Genomic DNA, 14,923 nt, shown 5'->3' with positions numbered 1-14,923 from the left:
ATACCATTATTGCCATCAAATTCACTTCAACCCCTTTCCCTTTTGATATGAAAGTTTTTTTTTTTGAGAAAATGATATGAAAGTTATAATAGTTAAAGGTGCTATGCTTAAATCTATGGACCGGCGTGACTCAACTATAAGTTGAAGATGGTCCCCATCAAAAAAGAAAAAGAAAAGTTGAAGATGGTCTTTGGGCCCATAATTTGGATGATTTGGAATGGGTTGAGAGCGTCGAATTTTTTTTTGGGCTGGGCTGCTGATTATCAATCTTGCCTCAAATATTCACATTTGGATCCAATTACCATAAATATATATATATATATATATATATATATTATTTTCAGTTTATAAGGTTCCATTTTTGTAGGAGTATGTAGCTAGTGCTTAATGCATAAGGAAAATGACTAGTGCAAACATACAGTTATACACAAAGTTTGAAGTTGTACACACAACTTTATGTATAACAGAGAGTGTGTAATAAACATTACTCTTTTTAATATATCAAGAATCTTATAGTTTAGTGGTATTACCTTATCTACATTATGAGGAGAATATTAAATTGACTACTGCTTTTTCCTTAATGTGTCAATAGCCTTAAACCCATTTTTATATATATTTTTATTATAAGCAAGAAACTTAAAAATTTACGGACCAATATATATTTTAAAAAATCACTAAAAACATTGTTTATATATTCAAGGACCTGTAAATTTTATATATTTCATAGTTTCATGTTGAATCTCATCTGATATACCAAGGCGTACAAGCATAGAGCTTTGCCTTTTTCATAGATAATCCCATTAGTTTATCATGTACAAAACTGGACTTCCAATAGCCATAAAATTTGTAAGAGCAAAGAGATAAAGGGATTTTTCTTTTTAGAAGTCTTTTAACTGTAAGAGTAAGGCTTTAGTAAAATTAACTCTCTCTCTCTCTCTCTCTAACAAAAATGTACTTCTAATGGCAATAAAATTGGGTTAGAGTAAAGAGATAACTTAGTTTATGGGAAGGATTTGTGAAAAGTTAGCTATACAACTTCAGATAACAAGATGTATTTTTTCGTCGATCACTCTTTAGGCATGCTAATCTAGTTCGGCCTCCATGTAAGAGGGAGAATACATACACCAAATATATGGTATACCACCTCATGAACAACAACTAAGTAAAGTGGCAAGTTGGTTAAGACTTTATAAGAGCACTTTATAGATAATTAATTTCGCTTTTGTCATTAATTCTTGATGAACCAAGGATGAGTTAAGTAAGTATACATGATATGGTAGATAAATGAATCTCTTTCTTTCATTGATCATGCTTAAAATACTTCACGTAGATTGAGCAACTCTCTGCAAAGGCAACATGAATAAAGCCATAACCCATAAGTATATACACATAAAGCATGACTAGTACTTTATGAGTGACGGTTTCTCAAAATAGGGGCTGACAACTTTAACCATGATTGAGCAAAAGCATGAACCTCGCTACCCACTTGCACCACCATTATATTATCAACTTGTAATTCTTTAGCCTAATCTATTACCAAAAAAAGTCTAAGGAAAACAAACATAAGATCAATTACACGAGGTATAATGCGGAGGAGGCAGCTATTTCTAGTTGCATTGTCCTCTCTCTTCCTCTTCTTCTTTTTCCTCTACTCCTTCATCTTATTCAATGTCCATGTAAAATCCACCTTGATAGCTAAATCCAAAAATGCCATTACAATTTGTGAAACCCCCTTGCAGCACAAACAATTTAGCCTCTTGATTGGAATCTTAACCCGTCCAGACAACTATAATCGTCGCCATTTCCTTCGCCTTGTCTATGGAATCCAATCATCTCCCCTAGCTCACATAGACGTGAAGTTTGTCTTTTGCAACCTCACAAAGCCTGAGCAAAGAGTATTGATAGCTTTAGAAATCCTACGTTTCAATGACATTATCACCCTCCATTGTACAGAGAACATGAACAGTGGTAAGACCTACACATACTTTTCTTCTCTCCCACGTATCCTTTCAAGGTCTTATGACTATGTCATGAAGGCTGATGATGATGTTTTTATCAGGCTTGCACCATTGGCATTGTCCCTTGAGCCATTGCCTAGGCTAGACTTGTACTATGGATTTGTAATTCCATGCACTAGCATGAACCCCCATGTGGATTATATGTCAGGGATGGGGTTTTGTTGTCTTGGGACATTGTTGAATGGATTGGAAATTCTAATATCCCTGAAAATAACACGAATGGTCCCGAGGATAAACTGGTTGGAAAATGGTTAAAGATGGGAAATAAGGCCAAGAATCGATTTTCTAACAAGCCAGCCATGTATGATTACCCGGGAACAAATGGGAGGTGCTCACATGAGCTTATACCAGAAACTGTGGCTGTTCATCGATTGAAAAGGTGGGATCAATGGTCAAAGGTGCTTGAATATTTCAATGTAACCAAAGAGCTAAAGCACTCCAACCTCTATTCATCTATGATTTACACTCGAAATTAATGCAGAAAAAGGATTCCTTTAGAGCATCTCTAGCAACTTCTCAATATTTTTATATTGTTTGGACAGTGAACAATGACATTTACCTTTTACCTATCTACTTTTTCAAATACATCTTTTAACAAATTCTCTATTTTTTCTCTATCTTATTTAAATATTATTTCTTTATTCATTATTTATTCATTTTTTAACACATGTATCCCCATACCCCCATCCCCACTCCTTTCTTTTCTAATATTTTATTATGTTTTATTCTTTTGCTAATGAACAATAGCACATCAGGTTTGGAGAATGGTTGTTCATTAGCAAAAAACTTGTTGAGTTTTAAAGAAGTTGTTGGAGCTCATTTTTCCTCCTTTTTTTTTTTTGGTTTCATTCTCTATATTTTGGCTTTACCTACTCTATTGGAGATGCTCTTAGATTTAGATAGATTACTAGAAAAAAGTTTTGTTGCCAAATATCGAACTTGAAATATGCTTGTTTGATGATGTGTGCATCTCATGAGTATAAGATTTCCAATGCACAATTTCCAACCTCTATATGAACTTGGATTTTGATGCTCTATCAGTCAGGATTTAAAAAAAAAAAATTATTTTTATAATTTTTTTGGTAATTAAAAAATGGTTAGAGGGGGCGACTAGTGTGTCTTCCTTATAATAGCACTCTAACTGCTCTCGGATTAAGATCCCACCACACAGTCGATGATGAGCTAGGTGAACAACCTGCAAGTGGGGTATAGAGAGTCGCAACACGTTATTAGTGGGGGAACTTGAATCCATGCTCCAAGGCATGTTGGTCCAAGCACTTACCACTTGGCCAACCAATGTATAATCACCTCCCACATAATGCAAAAGCTATTACATAAAGAGGTCAATATTAGAGCTATGATACATACACATAAAAGAAGTGTGCATCATAAAATTATACTTAAAATTTAGAACATCATACTTACCCCAAACCAAAATCCAAGTGGCAAGAATTTAATTTGTTGTTACAAGTGGTCATGGGTTGGTTAAGTTTGGGTAAGGTCAAATCATCACTCAACCCAGTTGATTTGGGTGGAGAACTCTCTCACCTTTGCTAATTGATGGATTGGACAAAGCCATATGTGTCCTATCTTTAGGGGCCTTATGTAGTCAAGAGGGGACATCATGTATAACCAACTGAAAACATAATATAAATTTATAAGAAGCCACATTTACATAAATTTACATCTCCAACAAAAATCACAAATCTACTACCAAGCCATATGAAAAAAAAAAAAACCCATATGAACTACAAGTTGGTGCATGAAAAATAACCCAAGAGCTCGAATATCGTCTTTGTTGTCTATAATCGCTCAAAGAGAGCTCGATCTCGTCTTCAATGAGTTGCCATTATCATTGAGGTCCTTGTTCATGAAAATGATGTCCTCTATTGCAGAAAGTGAGAAAGAGATCGAAAAAAAATTAAAAAAAAAAAGAAAAAAGAAAAAAAGAGAGAGAATAAGTTGGATATATATGATAAGGTGTATAAGAGCATTCTTATCAAGCAGTGTATATGTTAAAAGATGCTCTTTTTTAGCATTTATAACCCAAAAACGTGCTCCATCAAAGATTGTATATCTTAAAAATTTTGCAATACTGCTACAGTGCGGTCTCAAAAATAAGACCGCACTGTAGCACTATGCTATAATTTTTTATTAATTTCTTTCTCTCTCTCGCTTCCGTGTTTGTCTCTTTCCAAGTCTCTTCTCTCTCCTCTCTCACTTCTCCTTTGTCACTCTCTCTCGTGCTCTCCGTCCCTCTCTCCTTCTGGTGTCTCTCTCTCTGGCGTCTCTCTCTCTGGCATGCCCTCCATAGCTCGCCAAAACATGCCGCCGCCGTTATTCTCCAAACCCACATGCTCTCTCCTCGTCATCATCATCGCCGTTATCTCCATCCCCACTGTCCGATTCGAATACGGTTCCTCCACCATCCGATTACCCTCCGATCTCTGCGCTATCTCCATACCCACATGCCGCCGTCGATCTCGTGCTCTCCATCCAATCCTTCTTACTCTTTCTTTCATTTTCTCTCCGCCTCTCTTTTTCCCTTTATCTCTGCATCTCGAGTTCGTGGGTCTTGGGTGTGGCCGGGATGCGATGCTGGGTGTGGTTGGGCTGCGGTGGTTTTTCATGGATTGTGGGTCTATACGGTGGTTCGTGGTGGGTTTCTGCGGTGGTTCGGTGAGTGGGTTTTGCAATTTTGATGTCGGTGAGTTTTAATTTCAATGGTTTTGATTGATTTTGGTGGGTTCTTGATTTCGTGGCTGGGTTTATGGGTTGATCGGGGTGGTTTTGGGCGCTGGGTGTGGGTTGTTCGGGGTGGTTTTGTGATTCTTTGATTTGGATGATTCTTTGATTTTGTGGCTTTGGATGTGGAGGTTTTTTTTTTCTTTTTTTTTCTTTTTTTTTCCCTGTTGTTGTTTGTGGTTGTGGCGATGGTGGGTGGATGTGGTGGTTTTGATATGGGTGGGTGGATATGGTGGCCGGTGGTGCTGGGTTGTGAAAGAGAGACAGAGGAGAGAGAGACAGAGAAAGAGAGAGGAAGAATAAAAAAAGAATAAAAAAGAATAAAGATAGAATATTTAAATGAAGTGTTAAAAAAATTAGAAGTTTTGATGTAAAGAAGATTATAAAGTGGTGTGTTATATGTTATAAAATTAGGTTTTGAGAGGGTAAATGCTAAATTTTTTAGAATGCTTAATGAGAATGCTCTAAATATGTAAAAAAGGCCTATAAATATTATTTTTTTGTTGGGTGAGATCTTATCAAACTTGCCATTTGTCTGACCACTTGAAATATTATTTTTTTGAGAGAGTTTCAACCTATGGCGTTCATTCTTGATGATAGCTCTTTATCATCAGACCAAGACGCCAATTAGTTTTTGGTGTTGGTCAAGTTTGAACCCTAGATCTCTTATACAACCATCAGAGATTTTATCGATTGAGCTAACTGGAACCCACACCACTTGAAAATTTTTAAACAGCTACACTTGATTATAAATTTATAATCATACCATCTGCCACCGTTATGGTTGGATCAAATGGGGCTGATTTGAATTGGTGTAATTTGATCACCCCTAGGTTATCATAATTTACATTGATTACAATTGATCTCGTATTATTTGGTTTTTTGCCGTTTTAACATGGTAGTGAATGGTGAGACATTATAATCAAGTTTAGAAGTCAACCTAACCCATACCACTACAAGAAATATGGGTTTAGGCGGCTTTTTTTTAGAGACGTTTTTAAATCTGCCACTATAAGTAGTATATTGTGACATTTTTAAAAAAAGTTGCTAAAGAGTGAGCCTTTCGCAACATTTTTTGAAAAACGTCATTGTAACCCAAAATAATAGCAGCATTTCTTAAAACGCCACAAAAAGTACAGTTTTAGTTGCGTATGTTTTGTTTATAGCAACGCTATATGTTTCCTCGAAATTTTTGTCTTTTTCCCACACAAAATTTCGTTAAGTTTCAGTTCCCACGATTTTGTCCCTCCTTTTCCCCCTTTTTTTTCCTTACACGTTTTTTCATTCTTTTCTTTCTTGTCATTTTTTTTTCCAAACAAACAATTTCCCTTCATCCCACTTCTATATTCTCTCTCTCTCTCTCTCCCCCCCCCCCCCCCCCAAATCACTTCTTCACACTTAGCCACTGCCAACCATCGCCGCCGCCCTTGCTGCCGCCGACCCACCGATCTACAATCTCTTCCCTCTCTAGCCACCACCCATTGCCACCAACATAGCCACCGCGGCCATCATCGACCTCCACTACCACCCATTGCCACCACCATACTTTTTTCCTTCTTTTTTGGTGTTCAAGTTTCTTTAAAGTGTAAGTCATTGTGTTTTAGCTTATGGGTTTGCTTTGATTTGTTTTTTCTTTAATGGGTTATGGAGTCTTTGTGTTTTGGCTTACGGGTTTGCTTTGATTTGGTTTTTTCTTTAATGGGTCATGGAACTTTTGTGCTAATTTTTGTTGTTTGCTTGAATTTTGGTACAAAAAACTCTAAAAGCATTAACAATGGGCCTGTCAAATGCCAAATGTAAAGTACATTTGGCATACAGGCCCAAAATACGCTCAGCGATTGGATGGCTAAAACCATCGAGGCCAAATTTTTTTGGCATAGCGCTACAGTACCATCTCATATGTGAGATGGTACTGTAGCGCTATGCCAAAACAATTTAGTGTATTTTAATCCGTTGCAAGCCCCTCTCTCTCTTGCTATAGTACCGGGTTGCTCTCTCTCTCTCTCTCTCTCTCTCTCTCTCTCTCTCTCTCTCTCTCGCCATTGTCAAGCTTCTCTCTTTCTCTCCGATCACCAAGCCACTGTCACCAAGCCTCGCTTTTCTCTCCGATCACCAAGCCACTATCACCAAGCCTCGCTTTTCTCTTCGAATCACCAAGCCTTTGTCGAATGCCGATTCACCCTCACCCATATCCAAATCTGTTTACCGATTCACTCATCTCATAAATCCAACACTCTAGATGCCCATTTAACTTTTCACTCCATTACCCTCACCCATCACCAAGCCTCGCTTTTCTCTTCGAATCACCAAGCCGCTGTCACCAAGCCTCTGTTGAATGCCGATTCACCCTCACCCATCTCCAAATCCGTTTTACCGATTCACTCATCTCATAAACCCAACACTATAGATACCCATTTAACTTTTCACTCCATTACTCTTTCTTCAAACCGAGATTCTCAAGGGTTTGTGGGTTTGGATTAAAATTTTGTTTGCAAAATCTCAAACGAAGCTCCGCTCGTCTCTCAAATCAAATCAAATCAAAATTAAAATCAAAGCAATTTACTAGGTGGGTTTTGATCCATGTTCGAGTTTTTGTGTTTGTGTTTCTTTTCTCTTTTTGCAAGAAAAAGGGGGATTCAACTTATGTTTGTGTTTGGGTTTTGATCTAAGAATTGCTGTTGATGTTTGCAAAGGTGGGATTCAGCTTCATCATAAGGGGTTTTCGCTCGCTGTCGGATTAGCATCTTCAGAAAGTTTGCTCAGGTTCAACTTCAGTTACCAAAATCCCAATTTTATTAGATAATCGGTGTTCTTGTTTATTGATTTTTTCTTCAACAAATTAATATGTTGTATGCAAAGGTTCTATCAACGGTTTTTGTTATGTTCAACTCTATGGTTTTATTTGATTTCTATTTGTACATGTTGGCCATGTATGGGCTGTGTTTGCAGAGAGTATATTTTGAGTTATATTTGCTGCTGTATTCTATTAATATTTGGCTGTGTAAAGGGCTTGTATTTTTGTAACAAAAAATTATTGTTGTATATATAGTCAAAATTGATTGAGTAGGAGCTATCAATATATATTGTTTTGACTAGGAGTTGTCAACATACATTGTAGGATGTTGCTATATGTGAGAAGCTGCCACCAATCATAATATGTGAAGGCTTTGAACTCTTGTAGATTTGGTTAAGTTTGTATTTCTAATTGTAGTAATCACTTACCACAAATACTTGAACTCTTGGACTTTGTGAATTGGCTCTAATTGACTTCATACACTAACTGTTTTAAGTTCCTTATTTAAAAGGGATGGGTACACAAGAAGAGATAACACGATATGTTAATATCTCACAAATGGATGATGATGATTTTCTGGCACCATTTTTAAGTGGGTCTCAAAATGCTTCAATGTCCATCCAAGAGTCTTGTCCGGAAGTTGAAATTGTCACCTTTAATCCAACAAAATGTGGTAGCAACTTCAGTGTAGATGAGGACAACCTCCTCGTCTCTGCATGGCTTAACATTAGCATGGATGCCGTGCAAAGTACTGACCAAAGGGTTGAAAAATTTTGGGAGAAAATTTGGCAATACTTTTGTGAGAATAATACTTACGGAACCACACGTTCTGCTTCTTCCTTCCAGAGTCGATAGGGAAATATTAATAGGGAGACAAGTAGGTTTGCTGGGTTCATGACTAAAATTGAAACCTGAAATAAAAGTGGTGGGACTGACGAGGACAAGGTATAAATTATATTGTAATAGTGTTACAATATTAATTTCTGAATAGTTTCAAGACACTAATTATTTATTTATTTTTTTTAAAAAAATTCTAGTTAAAATATGCAAAGAATCTATATAAAGCTTTACCAGCTCCAACAACCAACAAAAAAACAGTTTTTGCATTTGAACATTGTTGGGTTGTGTTGAAGAACCAACCAAAGTGGAGTATGCCTAAGGAAAGATTAAAAGGGCTCCCTCAAACTCCTAGTTCAATTGATCAAGTTGGTAGTAATGATGATGACACAATAGAGGTAGAGAGACCAATTGGCAAAAAAGCCGAAAAAGGCAATGAGAAAGAGAACAGATGGTGATAAGGGTTTTGATGATTATTTGGCGAAAAAATTACAATATCTTATCTTCAGGAATCACATGAACAAGATAGAGAGGCTTTTCGCATCAAAGCGAATAGGGTTCGAATGGATGCACAAAGAGCTGATATTGAAAAGGAAAGGCTTCGTCTTGAAACTATTAGGGAGGAGGGAAGAATAATGACCATGGATATAAGTGGCATGAATGACAAAGAAAGACTTTATTTTGAAAATCTCAAGGATCAAATCCTTGCAAGGCAACACTTAGAGTAAATAGTTGGGTTTGACCCAAGGAGATGATGTCTTGTCATAACAATATTTTGGTAGTAAATTATATATGGGTTGGGGTTTGGCATATGTAGGTGATATTTTGTTTCAACATTGTTTTGGTAGTGGCTTATTTTAAGCGTAGGTTTGGAACATGTAGATGATGTATTGTTCCAACTTGATCAATTGACAATAGGTTGTGCCACTTATGTAATCACATCATTTTTGCTTATATGAAAAACTTATGTCCTTTCTATGTTTGATGATGTATTTTTGCTTATAATAAGATTGATTAACTAAACTAGATGGTCACAATTAATGGAAAGTGACAACTTTTTTATGCCCTTTCCCTATTTATGTCCCTACCATTAAAATTGAACTTTATGCCCTTTCCCTATTTCTGGCTTATTTAATGGTAAAATTGAATGACAAGCTAGTGTTTCAATTTCTTGATTAATACTTTAGTACATGAATGAATATTTAGGCTTTACTATAATGTGAACAAAAGCTTAATACTTGAATTAAAGCTAGAGATATTAGCCATTTAATAAATGCCTTTTAGCCCTTGACCTCTTTCTTAACGAGATGGGAAACATGGGATCATAGTTTATTGCATACAAATGTTTGATTCTAGTCTATCTTTTGAATGTATCATGTCATAGCGAGCAACTTCACTTGCAGTTCAATGGACTTCCCACGTGAAGTAGGTCAAGAAATGTATAAGAATTCTAATAAATTTTTGAAAATCTTAAGTCTATATTGTATGTTGAAATTGTGGTGTTCAAACTTTAAAGTAGTAAAAGATTAAAGAAATCTAGGGCCAGCAATGTTATCCAAGCTGAAGCCATTAAGGTGTTAGTATGGTGTTAGTGTGCTACATTTATTTAATAAATGAAGAATGAAACTCAGCCAAATATCATCTTTTCAAACAAATAGATTTTAGCATTGCTAATAGAATCAAAATTCTGGAAACTTTAGACTGATGTGCTACAAATATGTTACATTTCAAATCAACAATAAAACTTTGTACATATAGACTCATGAAAATTGAACTTCCAGTCCCTAGGGCACTGGCTTGGCAGTTGGCAGTAGGTTGGATGGGTTAGGCAAGGTCTTAGATTCAATCTCACCAAGCAAAAAAAAAAAAAAAAAGAAGAGTACCAAAAACTTTATACATTATTTGTCAATATTGGGTTGCTTGAAAGCATAATATCACCTCTAGACCATCAGACTCTACACTAAATCTACGCATACATAGCTTCCCTTAGAATCCTAAGATCAATTACTCTCTAAGCTAGAAGAGTCACTAAGCCCACAACACAAACACACGAACAAGCAGAGATGGAGATATGCATTACAAAGAATAGAGTTGAGAGAATTAAATCCTCTGGTTGGGACCATTATTGTTTTTGTAGATATTAATTTAATAATGAGTAATAGTTTAAAGCGTCATTGTCTAGTATGATGTTGAAAGTCCTGGGGTGTAAAGTGCTAGTCATGGCATCTTCTATATGCTTTATTTCTTATCAATCTTTACTGGGGGGACTTTTGCTTTGACAGATTTTAAGCTTTGTTTATCGAATAATATATCTACTTGTTCCCTTTTCATAATGTAATCTCTACTTGCTTTACAATAATAGTGATAATTTCCTAACACTGTTATCTTTAAGGTTGTCACTATGGGTTGCTCTAGGCTTCGCAAATTGCTTTTTGACGGCTCAAACTAGGATGAGATAATGAGGTGAGTTCTTAAGGGTTCAACATCACAACGTAAGCGTCATCAGTATATCAGAAGTGATCGTTTGGCAGGCCATAAAAGACTTTATCTCGACTATTTTACCAACACACTAGTATATCCTCCTCATTTATTTCGAAGGAGATTTCGGATGAGTCGGTCTCTTTTTCTCCGTATTCAATCCAAGGTAGAAATTTATGAACCTTACTTTATTCATAAAAGAGATTATGCCCAGATGCTCGGTTTATCTTCTCTTCAAAAGATAACAGCTGCACATAGGATGCTTGCGCATGGAGTGGCAGCTGATTTTATGGATGAGTATGTGCGGATTGAAGAATCCACTGCAATAGAAAGTCTGAAAAAATTTGTTAAAGCGGTGGTTGATATTTTCTCCAAGGAATACTTGAGGTCCCCAAACAACGAAGACATTGCTAGACTTTTAGTCAATGGGGAAAGACGTGGATTTCCAAGGATTTTAGGGAGCATTGATTGCATGCATTGGAAATGGAAAAATTGTCCGACTACATGGAAAGGTCAGTACTCTGGTCACATTCGTGAGCCAACCATTGTTTTGGAAGCAGTGGCATCATTTGATCTTTGGATATGGCATGCATTTTTTGGGTTACGTGGGTTAAAGAATGACATTAATATATTAGAACAGTCTCCTATATTTTTTGAGCTCGAACAAAGACGTGCTCCTGCAGTTAATTACTCAATCAATGGGCATGAGAATACAATGGGATACAACCTTGCTGATGGCATATATCCAAAGTGGTCAACATTTGTTAAAACAATTCCATCTCCACGAGGACATAAAAAAAAAATTATTTGCAAAAAGCCCAAGAGGCAAATAGAAAAGATGTAGAGTGTGCATTTAGAGTGCTTCAAACAAGATTCGCAATTGTGCGTGGACCTGTAAGATTTTTCTATAGTGAAACGCTCCAAGACATCATGAAAGCATATGTAATTTTTCATAACATGATTGTTGAGAATGAGCGAAATGTAAATGAAGCAGAGGAAGTAGATTATGAGCAAATTGATGACAATCCTACTATACAACTGTCTCGAGAGCACACAAATGAATTTACGGAGTTCATTGAAACTCATCAATGTATTTGAGACCGTGAAATTCATGATCAACTCCAATTCGACCTCATTGAGCATTTATGGAAATTACAAGGGGAGTTGTAAGAACTTAAGTGTGTAAGTTATGCATGTGGGGTTTTATTGTAATTTGATATATGTACGAATCTTCTAAAGACAACATTGATAGTTATGTATGTGGATTGTATCTATATATATTTGTATGTGGATTATAAAAGTTGGTAGGTTGAGTACATTGATATTTGGTAGGTTGCATGTATATATATGTATGTGGATTTTAAAAATTGGCAGGTTGAATACATTGATATTTGACAGGTTGTATGTATATATATGTATGTGGATTTTTTAAGTTGGCAGGTTGAGTACATTGATATTTGGTAGGTTGTATATATATGTATGTATGTGGATTTTTAAAGTTAGCAAGTTTGAGTAAATTGATATTTGACAGGTTCTTTCTCAAAAAAAAAGAAAAAAAAAAGAAAGAAAAATTGGCAGGTTCTATATGTGTGTGTGTGTGTGTGTGGATCATTAAAATTGGCAAGTTGAATACATTAATATTTGACAGGATGCATCTATAAATATGTATGTGGATTTTACATTGATATTTGGCAGGTTCTTTCTAAAAAAAAAATTTGACAAGTTGTTGAAATAGTTGGAAAGAAATTGAAAAAAAAATTGGCAGGTTGTTGAAATAGTTGATAAGAAATTGAAAAAAAAAAAAAAATACACCCAGGTTGTTGAAATAGTTGGAAAGAAATTGAAAAAAAAAAAAAAAAACTGGCAGGTTGTTGAAAATTGACCGTTGGAATAGTTGAATTTGAAAAAGTTGGAACAGTTGAATTTGAAAAAGAAATGACGTTGGAAAGAAATAATAAAGAAATTTAAAAAATAATATTTTAATAAAATGGTAAAATAATAGAGTTTTAGGATGTTGGGTGTATTGTAAAATAGTATGGTATAATTGATAAAGTAGCTTTTTGAGATGGTAAAATAAGATGAGATATTAAAACTAGATGGAGATGCTCTTATTCAAATTTGGATTTTTGAGCAAAAAGACCTGAGCATTAAAGGCTGAATCATTGTAAGTTTATGTACAAGTTCGTAAATCTTGTATTTTTTTTTTCTACTTAATTTTTCTATAGTGTGTAGATTTTGAATTTTTTTTTGTTATTAGTTTTGTGGTTTAGCTAGCTTGAGATTAATTTTTTTAAAAAGCCCACTGCCCATTAATGTGTACAAGGAGATTTTTCCATTAGATGAGGATTTCTACTTAAAAATTATATCTTCAATGTGTTATGATTAGATTAGGAACTGTTGGATTCATACACAATGAGCCGTTGGATTCATACACAATGATCCATTGGATTATAATCATTACTACTGTTAATGTTAGATAATATTATTTCACGTAATTTCTCTTCAATTTACAAGGACAACAGATAGTAAGAGTTTTTGTCATGTGAGGTAAAAGTTGCTAAAGAAATTTGTCTTTGGATTTTGACATATATTATTAAAAAAATATATTACTACAAGTTGGTGTATATTTATGGAAAAATAAACAGACATTTACGTTGTTATATTATTAAATTTTTTTGTATAACTATTTTGAAATTCTAATTATATATATATATATATATATATGATGCGTAATTCGAAATTGTATCTGCAAATATGAGATATTGATGTTAATGAACGTGAGTTCATATTAAACTTGCCCCCCTTAGATTCAAATTTTGGCTTTGTCCTTGTTGGCTGGCCTGCAAAAGCTCTTTGGTGAATAGAAATTGAAACATAAATATGTTAGTTACTATGGATGTATCCCTACATGGTCCACTAACATACCTTTACCAATCACAACTCGCCATGTGACGAGTTGTGACACAAAGTTGTGTTCCTAGCATAATTCATTGTTGATTAGATTAAAGAATAGTTCAGCCAACAATGTGGTGCCATGTGGTGTTCATGTTTATTTATATATTTTGATAAGATTTTATATTCTATGTATTAAGCTATGTTTGTGTGTGTGCATGTTATTATATTAGAAATTACAATTATTACTTTATATGAAATAATATTAATTTCCTTATAATCTTGGAAGATTAAGAAAGTTGTGGCTTTTTTTTTTTGCAGGTTTCATTTGGTGTTATTGGCCTAAGTGTTGGGGTATCACTCTTGTCGTGAGTAAATAATCTCAACTAAATGCTCTTTATATATATATATATATATATAAATATACATACATATATTTATATTGTTACTAAATTTTCATGCACATGACTCATTAAAATTTTCTACAATAGCATTCTCATATGCAAAATTTGGATGATTTGGAGCACTTTTTTCAGTTGAGACATTTAGGCATAATGAGTAAGTTTCCTTATGTGTACCAAATGACAAAGTTTGGATACAATTAAACTTCAAATATTTTCTGTAAAGTGGTCCTTAATTTTTTTGCCTAATTGTTCCAAGTCCTAACTCATAAAAATTTTCTACAATGGCACCTTTATTTACCTTCCACATCATTTAATTGTCCTCTTTTATTTTGTAGGTTAAGTACTCATTTATTGTAATAAGTTTTGACCTCTTTTTAGAAAGGTGTTTGCTTGGCTTTAGCAGAGTAAGTAATTTTTGCTTAAAACATTGTACTTGAAATGTTAATGATTGTGTTAGGGTGGATTGTTGAGTTGGAGTAAGTGGGTGGCTTGCATGGTGCTATAAAGTAGTTTACATTCATATTGGAAGTGTTTACTTCTTTTTGAAAATTTGGATGTTGTTGAGTTGTATTTGTTAATTACTTTTTGGACTTCAATACTTATAAGCATTCTATATTATTATATTGATAATTGTATTGGGTGAATTGTTGTGTTGAAACAAATAGGTGGCTTGCATGGTGTTATAAGGTCATTGCAATTGATGTTGGGAGTGTTTATTACATTTGGAAATTTGGATAGATATGGTTGAATTATAT

The 14,923-nt window shown here is 34.7% G+C and overlaps 1 protein-coding gene and 1 pseudogene across 1 annotated transcript; both read left to right on the top strand.

The window, feature by feature from the left end:
• The first annotated feature begins 1,443 nt into the window (after positions 1–1,443).
• LOC115988016 lies at positions 1,444–2,622 on the top strand (annotated as a pseudogene).
• Positions 2,623–11,086: 8,464 nt separating this feature from the next.
• Positions 11,087–11,716, top strand: LOC115985017. Its single transcript, XM_031107993.1, has one exon. The coding sequence runs from the start codon at positions 11,087–11,089 to the stop codon at positions 11,714–11,716; it is 630 nt and encodes a 209-aa protein (XP_030963853.1).
• The last annotated feature ends 3,207 nt before the right edge of the window (positions 11,717–14,923 follow it).

This window comes from Quercus lobata, chromosome 4, assembly GCF_001633185.2.
Source record: "Quercus lobata isolate SW786 chromosome 4, ValleyOak3.0 Primary Assembly, whole genome shotgun sequence".
Lineage (NCBI taxonomy): Eukaryota > Viridiplantae > Streptophyta > Magnoliopsida > Fagales > Fagaceae > Quercus > Quercus lobata.
The sequence above is the reverse complement of the archived record's forward strand: the minus strand, read 5'-3'. Positions and strand labels throughout refer to the sequence as shown.